At 38.6% G+C, this 10,602-nt stretch overlaps 2 protein-coding genes across 3 annotated transcripts; one reads left to right on the top strand and one right to left on the bottom strand.

Annotated features, from left to right (window-relative positions):
* Positions 1–685: 685 nt before the first annotated feature.
* On the bottom strand, positions 686–3,266 carry LOC122998889 (cytolytic toxin-beta-like). 2 transcript variants are annotated; one of them, XM_044375955.1, is made up of 3 exons: positions 3,120–3,266; positions 1,855–1,912; positions 686–1,663 (listed from the first exon to the last, which is right to left on the bottom strand). In XM_044375955.1, exons 2-3 carry the CDS (start codon positions 1,910–1,912, stop codon positions 1,092–1,094), a joined length of 630 nt encoding a protein of 209 aa, XP_044231890.1. In that variant the 5' UTR covers positions 3,120–3,266; the 3' UTR covers positions 686–1,091. The 2 variants fall into 2 exon arrangements, with proteins under 2 accessions (XP_044231890.1, XP_044231889.1); XM_044375954.1 differs by lacking the exon at positions 3,120–3,266 and adding an exon at positions 2,085–2,418.
* A 3,237-nt stretch (positions 3,267–6,503) lies between these two features.
* LOC122998895 (stonustoxin subunit beta-like) lies at positions 6,504–8,856 on the top strand. The gene is made up of 3 exons (XM_044375966.1): positions 6,504–7,138; positions 7,485–7,545; positions 8,076–8,856. The coding sequence occupies exons 1-3, from the start codon at positions 7,112–7,114 to the stop codon at positions 8,639–8,641; spliced, it is 654 nt and encodes a 217-aa protein (XP_044231901.1). The 5' UTR covers positions 6,504–7,111; the 3' UTR covers positions 8,642–8,856.
* Positions 8,857–10,602: the final 1,746 nt, after the last annotated feature.

Below are 10,602 nucleotides of genomic sequence, written 5' to 3'. Positions count from 1 at the left end.
GTTTAGGGAAGGGTTTATTACAAACAGTTTGGTTGATATCACCAGAGTCCAGGAGGAGCAGAGCAACGGTCGCTGAGGATCATGGGTAGGCTAATGTAGCCGCTTCTGCTATCGTACAAAACTGACAAAAATACTTGATTTCTAAACCAAAATTGCACGGTCTTTTGAATTTGGTTTTCTGGATTTTCATTGGGAAACAAAAAAGGAATAGATCACATGATTTCGTGTTTGGTTTAAAATGAAAAAAGGAAAAAACCATGTGACTTCCGTTTTTGGTTTCAAACGCAAAAACGAATTGGCTTGATGTGCGCAGACCTGTTCGATATTCAATCCAAAAAGGAATAACGATAAAACGAATCGGCAAAAACCAAAAACGGGCCGGGTTTGATTGTTTTTTCATTATTTGATTCTGACACTAAAAACGTTTTTTTGTTTTTTGTTTTGAAACAAATAACAGATTTACCGTTTTTGTGTTTTTGTATTACAAATGAATTACGAATTATCTGATGATACCTGGACCTTTTACACAGAAACTGTACAATTTATGGAAATGAACTGCTTTGGAGGTCAAACTGTAGAATATTAGTGCTTTATACAGATTATCCCAACACAACCAACGACTATCACTACTATTATTATTAACATTATTATTAATAATAAACATTAGACAACAAGTGTTTCCAGAAATGGTGATTTATTTGAACGCATGCATTCAGGTTCTTTTCAGCATCAATAAAAAGCATCATTTCAATTTGAGTAACAGTTTAAAGTTAATACACATCACTTTAACCTGAAAACAAGCATGAAAGATCATTTAGTGACAACATAGAACTGACACAGATATGACAACTGTAAATTTCACCTAATACGTAGAATAAAAGCAAATCACCAGAAATGAAAATATTCTATTCTTAAGTTTGTATTTCACTATGCAGGCCAAAGACACACAGAGCTACTTTGTATGTAGATTCAGGGTCAAAAACTACATTTTAACTTGTCTCAGCATCATTTTCTGCAACACACACAATTTAGTCTTAACACCCAAGACTTAGGATATAATTTCCTCTTTTTCATTACAATGACCCTCAACATTAAGCACAGTTGTAATGCTCTTTGGGGCAAAGGGTCATCTTTGTGTCATTAACTATCCAAAACCCTGGAAAAAGAGCCTCTGTGAATTTTTCCTCAGATCGTGGTGCCTCATACAGGAGGGTCATGTCCTCCAGATCAGGGGTGACACTGAAGTACTGCAGGATGCCTGCCTCGGTGTCTAGGTACACTCCTACTCTGTTATTGAAGGAGCAGATGGGGGTAGTAATCTTATCGTTGCGGACATTGTCATGCATGAACTCACGCACCACAATGTCCTCTAAACTCCAGGAGTAAGTGTTACGGCCAAGTCTACACTCATCACCGTCAGTATCCCTCGGGATTATTTCATAGGAGACTGCTATTCCAACCCCCTGAGGTCCCTCCCATTTTATCTCCCAGTAGTTCTTCCCAGTCAGACCCTGTTCACACAGCAGCTCGGGGAAATGAAGGAATCTTTTGGGGTTCCCGTCTTTGTTTTGGGGAACATCGACCCGCTCCACTCCTTTTTTGTCTAAAGACACCTTGAGTTTGGAGTTAGCTGTGTCAGGGTCCAGAGTCAGATCCACCCAATCTGATGGGAGGAGAAAAACACAACGGGCAGATCAATCACACCAATCGTGTAAAAGTTAATGTACAGTTCAATTACACTCCATAAATGCAATTTGTTCCATTATTTGTCTCAGATGCACTTAACCAGGTGATGAAACATATCTTAGTGTGTGTGTGTGTGTGTGTGTGTGTGTGTGTGTTAGAGGTACTTACATTGTAGGAAGGTGTCTCTGTTGAAGGAGGGGATGGAACAGTCCTTTTCTCCTGCCATCTGTAGAATGAAAAAGTGAGAAAAAGTGAGTGACATATATATCATAATCTATTCAATGTCCAGAGACACAGACCTGCTGTAGATCCTCTCTCTATCTTAACGTATCAATATTGTGATCATCTCTATGCTGCCATGCATGACTGCAATATATAGTGACTTCCCCCTTTCTTACCTTTGCATTAACAGCCATTTTGCTCATCTTTCAACAGAGAAAATGTTGGTTTGTTCTTCAGCAAAACAACTTGAAGCTCTCACTTCAAATGTCTGTGATGCAGTGGATTCAGATCAAGGTTGACTCAAATATATACAGTAGGTGTTTCCTGTCCAACTGCTGAACTGAATTTCTTCATACTGTCACTGAGTCATGTTTAGGTTATATTTCCTCATTCACATCTCTCACACACCCACATTCATCAGGTGTTGTTTTTTGGGGGAGGGGGTTCCACTGAAGAAGGGATCGGTACATTTCCTGAACCTCTCTCAGATTTCTCAGATTTCCACACCTGTCTGTTTTGTCTTCACTTGGATTAATGAAAAGTTGCACAATGTATTCTCATATGAACAGTATATAGTTCCTTGAGTTGCCTAATACCAACTCTGGGTCATTTAGCTGCTGAACTTCATGAAAGTCAGCTGCAGAAATGATGGTAATGAAATGTGACAGATGTAGTATGAGTATCTGTCCAAAAATATCAATGACAATAGAAAACAAACATGTCATTTGAGAGTTAAGGATGGTTTGGTTTCACTCCGGGTAGGTTGCACTTCTGGAATATGGTGACACTGGAGGATGCTTTGATGACCTGGTAAAATTATGGCAATAAGTTCACAAACATAATGATCATTGTAGCTGGTCAGAGAGTGTGTTGTGTGTTTTGTTTGACAATGCTAAGCCATAAATTGTACACAAAGTATTGTGGGTAACTGAGTTTTATGACAAACTACAGGTATGTATCTGTATTAACATACAGTATGTTTCAATACAGCTGGTGACAGCCAGGATGAATTCAGTTTAATTACATCTCCTTTATAACCACCTCCTGACTAAATAATCATTTGTAAAACGAAATAAAATACCATAAATGTTTGTTTTTCATGAAAATTATACATAATATAATTCAGTATATATTTTTGTGTTAGTGGACCATGAACCTCAACCTGCATTTGTAACTGAAGAGCAATTTACAGAAAAAGTGTTGAGTTGTACCTCAGTAGATAAACTCAGTCCTGCATGTATACAGCTGACATGAAGTCTTGCTGATAACCTTTCAAGCAAATATTCAATACAAGGCAGCAGCAGGTCCTGCAGTCAGAAATGATGAGAGAGCTGAGAGCTTCTATCTTTCTCCATGTGACTGGGGAAGAAAACAGAAGAGAAGAAAAAACTTTATGAATTCTGAAGGAAATTCTTATACCAGAGTTTGTATAGTTATTTTTTTGTTTACTGTCTTCTGTGTAGTGGCTGGTCCTTAAAACTAATTGCTCTTATTTGAGTAAATATTGCACAAATATAGCACATCCTAAAGACAAGGATATTGACATTGCACATCGTCGACACATGAGAAAAAAGATGAAACTGACATTTAAATCTGCTTTCAGCTTGATGAGACAAATTTGATCAAGTCAGAACACCACGTTTGAGGAGTTTAAATGCTTTACTTCTGATCAGAAACAGGCAATTAATGGATCACACCATCAACTGTATGCATTTTGAACATGTGTCATGTCAAGAACGCAGTTAGCATGAGACATCACCGATCCTGCATATGTCTGACCCTGCAAGGGAAAAACCTGCCCACCAAAACCTCCACAGCCATGAAGGCTGCAACAGTTACACACTCAAAGCTGTGAACTGTGACTTCAGTGCAAGGAGGACATTGTCTTTTTACCTTGCCTGTTCTGCAGAAAGCTGCAAATGACCAAACTGTTCCTGGCTTCCCTTCATTGAGCCTTTCAGGCTCAAAAATTGTAAAATGCCTTTCAGATGGATGCAACACTCTTGAAATAGCTAAACTATTGAGGCGTAACCACCGGACAATCAAACGTTTTGTTGCATATAGTTGACAGGGTTGCAAAAACACATGGAGAAGAAAAGGCGCAAAGTAACTGTAAAAAACTTGAGTAGAATTAAATGTGAAGATACCAGGAACTCATTATTCACCAGTGCCACCATATTCCAGTAGTGCAACCTACCCGGAGTGTCCAGAGGCACAAAGTGTGAAGTGCTCAGAGACATGGCCAACAAGGTAGAGAAGGCTGAAACACGACCACTACTGAATAAGATTCACAAGTTGAAGTGTCAAGATTGAGGCAAGAAATACCTGAAGACAGATTTTTCAAAGGTCTTATGGACAGATGAAATGAGAGACTCTTGATGGACCAGACAGAGGGGCCTGGGGCTGGATCACTAATGGACATGGAGGGGTACTGGTATGGGCTGCTATCATTACGGATGAGTTAGTTGGACCTTTTCGGATTGAAGATGGACTGAAAATCAACATATCAACAGAGTACTATTGTCACTCTGTGAAATTTAGATTACACAACTGTTTTTTACTCCCTTTGCCGTTAGACCAGCAGTCGGCTTGGCAACATGGTGACTGACAGCTCACCTCCAGATTTATTAGTGCAAGCAGGGACACAAACATGGCCCCAAGTTTATTCAGTTTATATCAGTTTCTACAAAATCTCCACAAACTGATTCATTTTGTTCTGATATGTGTAGCTAGCTTTGAATTACAGACAGTCCGTGTTTCTTATTTGTCTGAGCAACATATTTGAAATGTGTTGCAGCGTGTTTAACTAAGACTGTTATTCTGTAGATCTTTGGAAAAAACGCAAGGATCAAAGTTGACTCAAATATATACAGTAGGTGTTTCCTGTCCAACTGCTGAACTGAATTTCTTCATACTGTCACTGAGTCATGTTTAGGTTATATGTCCTCAGGTGTTGTTTGATGGTTTCTACTGAAAAAGGGATCGGTACATTTTCTGAACCTCTCCCAGATTTCCACACCTGTCTGTTTTGATTGATCACCAGCAGCTGTTGAAGCTTTCAGATGACATATATGTTTTCTATTGTAATTGATATTTTTGGATAATTTTACTGAATAATAGCCCAGAAACGTGACCACTCAAACATTGGCCTTTTGTCAAATTAAGCAGTGAGCCAACAGCAGCATTATAGGCTTATATTTACACTTACGGATATATATTTTATAAGGAAAACATTTTTTATAGAAAACATATGTCATTTTTAAGCTTCAATATTTTGCATTTCGTTGCTTAATTAGGGCCTGAGCACCGAAGGTGTATTTCCTGTGTTTGTTTGTTTCTTTCTTTCTTTTTATTCCGCCACTTCAGACCTAAATTTGACCCCCTAAACATGATCAAAAACTCACCAAATTTGGCACGCACATCGGGTCTGGTGAAATATTTGATAAAATATAAAAATTAATCCTCAAAGCACCAAAATGTGCTCTCTAGCGCCACCTATGTAACAAAAATGGCCGCCACGGCCTGTAGGAATGTCATAGAAAGATCAAACCAAAACCAACTTATTCATCTCATCAAGACCTACAAATCATATACTGACACCCCTGACCTAAATCCAACAGGAAGTCTGCAATTAGCCTTTCAAAATAAGACTTTTTCTCAATTTTGGCTCCCGAACAAACGCTATCTCCTCCAAGGGCGTTAATGTTATCAGCTTTAATACATGACTTATGACACTGTGCTGAAAAAACGTTGTTAAAACTTTGTATAAAGTTTGGTGTTATTATCATTTATTTTACAATAATTATAGGTCTTATATGTATAATTCAGTAGTGGGAATGACCTATGAGAGGAAGGGAAAAAATGGAGTGAGGGTGACAGTTTATTGATAAAGTGCTGCAGAAAAATAAAATCTAAACTACAGTTTGTAGCTCTGTACTGCAGTTTTTCCTTTACTAGGGCCCGAGCACCTAGCAGTTCGCTCACACTCTCCATTCAAATATATGAGTATTTTTCTGTGTCCAGCTGCAGTTACTTGTTGTCTCTACACACCTGACAGTACACATGTCAATCAAACTATGGCCAGGTCATGTGGATTAAAAGTCTTTACTTTTCTAAAAATAGACTTGATGAAAATTAGAAAATTAATTTGTTTTACACACAAACTCGTCAAAGGTTTTCAATTTATTTATTGAAATTAAAGTGAATGGGCCCAAAACTTGCATCATTTTGATGACACAGGTGTGAGCAAGACAGACATGTCTCACTCTGCAGAAAATTCTCATCCTCACACTGTTGAGATTTGATGTTTCGCCATGACAGAGGTAGTTCCTATAACTTTATTGTAAATGCTCCAGTCTGCACCAAACTTTACATGTTTGATAAGAGTCCCGGCCTTATCAAACATGCCTGACGTGCGTGAAGGTGTGAGGGCCCGTTCAACGCTGCTTGCAGCTTTAATTTGTTCTTAATCTGCTGAGGCCTGGTTGGGCCCCGTCCCCTTAGTTGTACTAGGGGCATCGTTGGGTTTACGGTGCATGGGGGCTCTAATACACCAGTAAATATGAGGGCTTTCCCTTCTTGTCTATGACCCGCAAGGAACGCTGTAGTCAAAATAAAAATATGCATGTACAGGTATGAAACCAAACCATCCTTTGCTTTCAAATGACATGTTTGTTTTCTATTGTCATTGATATTTTTGGACAGGTACTCTCTGATTCCCGACTAAATGAATAAATATATCTGTCACATTTCATTACCATCATTTCTGCAGCTGACTTTCATGAAGTTCAGCAGCTAACTGACCCAGAGTTGGTATTAGGCAACTCAAGGAAATATACTGTTCATATGAGAATACATTGTGCAACTTTTAATTAATCCAAGTGAAGACAAAACAGACAGGTGTGGAAATCTGAGAAATCTGAGAGAGGTTCAGGAAATGTACCGATCCCTTCTTCAGTGGAACCCCCTCCCCCAAAAAACAACACCTGATGAATGTGGGTGTGTGAGAGATGTGAATGAGGAAATATAACCTAAACATGACTCAGTGACAGTATGAAGAAATTCAGTTCAGCAGTTGGACAGGAAACACCTACTGTATATATTTGAGTCAACCTTGATCTGAATCCACTGCATCACAGACATTTGAAGTGAGAGCTTCAAGTTGTTTTGCTGAAGAACAAACCAACATTTTCTCTGTTGAAAGATGAGCAAAATGGCTGTTAATGCAAAGGTAAGAAAGGGGGAAGTCACTATATATTGCAGTCATGCATGGCAGCATAGAGATGATCACGATATTGATACGTTAAGTTGACTTTCATGGGACGATTTGTAACCAAATGAGGTTGGAAGATATTTCAATGTATTTTTTCAGCTAAATATGACATTTGTAACTGTGAAACTAGATGAACAGATAGAGAGAGGATCTACAGCAGGTCTGTGTCTCTGGACATTGAATAGATTATGATGTATGTCTCATGTTGCTGTGTGTGACAGTGTGTGTAATGAAGTGTGGAAGCACTTTGGTTTGTTTTATTCAGGACTTGACCTCACAAATCATTCACTTTTTCATTCTACAGGTGGCAGCAGAAAAGAAAGACAGGTCCACCCCTTCCCATGACAGAGAGTGGTACCTACAATGTAAGTCACCTCAACACACACACACACACACACACACACACACACACACACACACACACACAAAATACAGACAACGGGAGAGAATTCCAATAGCTTTGAACTAAAAATGTAGAAAACAAGGTAAAACTGATAAGCTGAACGCCCGACTTAATTGCTATGGCGTATATTATTATTACTTTATATAAACTGCATCTGACATTTGTTCATCCCTGCTTTCATTGACATTTTTATTCATTTTTATTGTACTTTTTTGTGACGCAGTATTTCCTTTACTGTTTTATTGTCATTGTGTCTACTATGGTTGTTATCATTCCTTGTTACAATCCAAATCTTCCCTTGTGGGACAATAAAATGAACAATGGAAAGATTGTGCACGGAACTAAATTAAATATTGTTTTTACCAATTATGAAGTGAATCTGAGACAAATATTAAATTATAGATGTCATGTATGGAACGTGATAAACTGTACATTAACTTCTATAAGAGTGGTGTGATTGATCTGCTCGTTGTGCTTCTCTCCTCCCATCAGATTGGGTAGATCTGACTCTGGACCCTGACACAGCTTACTCCAAACTCAAGCTGTCTGAGAAGAACAAAAAAGTGGAGCTGACCGATGTTACCCAAACCCATGATGAGAGCCCCAAAAGATTCCGCTATGTACCCCAGGTGCTGTGTAAAGAGGGTCTGACTACTGGGAGGAGCTACTGGGAGATAGACTGGGTTGGGGCTAAGGGGGCTGGAATTGCAGTCTCCTATGACACAATCCGCAGGGACACTGCTGGTGATGAGTGTAGATTTGGATGCAACCCTCAATCCTGGAGGTTTCAGGATGGTGTGCAGCGTGATTTCTTGTACAATGATTGGAAGACCCCCATCTCCTCCTACAACAACATAATAGGAGTGTACCTAGATGTTGAGGCAGGTACCCTGCAGTACTACGGTGTCACCCCTGATAGGGAGGAGATGGTCCTCCTGTATGAGGCACCACAATTTAATGCCAAAGATGTTCCTCTTTATCCAGGGTTTTGGTTGTGTGAAGGGACCAAGCTGACGATCTGCCCTAAACAGCAGTGCAAGAAGTCCCAGAGGACCTGAGACTTCTTGGAGGAAAGTTTAGGGAATTGTGGCATTAAAGTGGAATTACAGAAAGTATTTGGACAAATGAAAACATATTTTTGCACTGTTACATAAAAAACAATGTACACAGATGTATAACTTTAAATTACTTCTTTTTCTGAATAAAACCGTAAATTTAAGAACCTAAACAAATTGTACCGCTCATAACTTAATTCTACTGATCATCATATTCAACATTTTTTTGTGATTTAAGGTTTTTGTATCTGTTTCAGCTCTATGGATTCAAAATGTCTTTTCCTGTTTTACTGTTACAGCTTCAAGGCGTTCATGTCTTAAACTGTACCACTCTTTACCAATACAATCTCATTTCACATTAGCATTGCTGTCTTGTGGGTCTGTGGGAATTGAAAGCTATATGTTTTCACTTTTTGTATCCATTAAAGTCACTCCTGAAAATAGAACTGTAGTTTGTATTGCTGTAAATGTTTGTATGACAGAAAATGAATGTTAGTGTTCACATAAAACACAAGAGTGATGAGAACAGTTTGCAGTCTCCACCTTCAAGTCCTTGATCTGTATAATATATATAATATATATATATACTGTATAATATATATAATATACTTGATCTGGTACTATCAAAAGGGTTAACCATTGACAATGTGTCTCATATCCCTGTCTCTGATCACTACTGTGTGTCTTATCTGTAACTACAACCACAAAAGATTTCAAAAGCGGTTCTTAGATGATGCTGCAGAAAATGAGTTTGCCGAGCTTGTAAGTACTTTTGATCCATGTAGTGTGAACTGCTCGCCTGACAAAAATGATTGCTGCCCATAACCAAAAGATCAAAAATTCCCTAAATAAGGTGGCACTACTCAAGGTCAAAAGGAAGCCTTGTGTAAAGACATCATCATGGATAGACAGCACTATCAGCAAGCTGAGGAGGTCTTGTAGAGCAGTGGAAAGGAGATGGAGAAATTCCTCATCCCTACCTATAATAACATTGTACGCACTATGAGAAGGGCTTCTTTTTCCAAGATCATCTCAGAAAACAACAGAAATCCCAGAATACTGTTATCTACCATCAATAGATTGTTGCACCCTGCCCCTGCCTCTGATCTTCTTACCCAAGCCTCCTGGTGACCTCTGCAGGCAACCTTGTGAACAGCAGGCAACAATGAGAACATTTTCTAACATCTCAAACTCAGAAGTTTGAAGGATTGTAGCTACAAGTAAATCTTCCAGCTGTTGCCTTGACCCAGTTCCATCTGCACTCATTAAGAAGGTCTTCAATAGTATTTCAAACACAGTCATGAATGTCATTAATACATCCCTTGATCCTGATCATTTCAGAACTGCTGTTCTACTGAAGAAACCTAACTTAGATTGTGGAGTTCTAAGCAATTACTGACCCATATCAAACCTCCCCTTTCTAAGCAAGATACTAGAAAAAGTTGTCTTCAACCAACTAAACAATTTTCTAAATGAGAACAATGTCCCGGAGAAATTTCAATCTGGTTTCAGAGCCAATCACAGCACAGAAACTGCTCTCAAGTTAGTGATCTGAGAATTAGCACTGATGCTAATAAAGTATCTGCTCTGTTCTTCCTGATTTAAGTGTAGCATTTGATACACGAAATCCGAAAGGTTTTATGTCTGTTTCTCCAGCCTGCCCCCAACATGTGATGCAATAAGACATCTGGGAAAGAATCATAGCTGCATAAATATCTTGGCTGCGTCCAAAGAGAGACAGTTTCTAACATGTCTCAAATTTGCTAAGTTGTATTTTATGGTTTTAACTGTTTTTTAAACATGTTTCTTAAAGTTTAAATGTACAGCACATCATATCTTTTAATGTACCAATATAATACAATTAACAACTTTCTCCATCTATTCAAAGAACAGAGCAAAAGCACAATACCCTCCTCAGTTTACTGATATACACTAACAGTTACCCATCAAAGGTTAAAAAAGCC

This window comes from Thunnus albacares, chromosome 15, assembly GCF_914725855.1.
Source record: "Thunnus albacares chromosome 15, fThuAlb1.1, whole genome shotgun sequence".
NCBI classification, from domain to species: Eukaryota; Metazoa; Chordata; class Actinopteri; order Scombriformes; family Scombridae; genus Thunnus; species Thunnus albacares.
The sequence above is the reverse complement of the archived record's forward strand: the minus strand, read 5'-3'. Positions and strand labels throughout refer to the sequence as shown.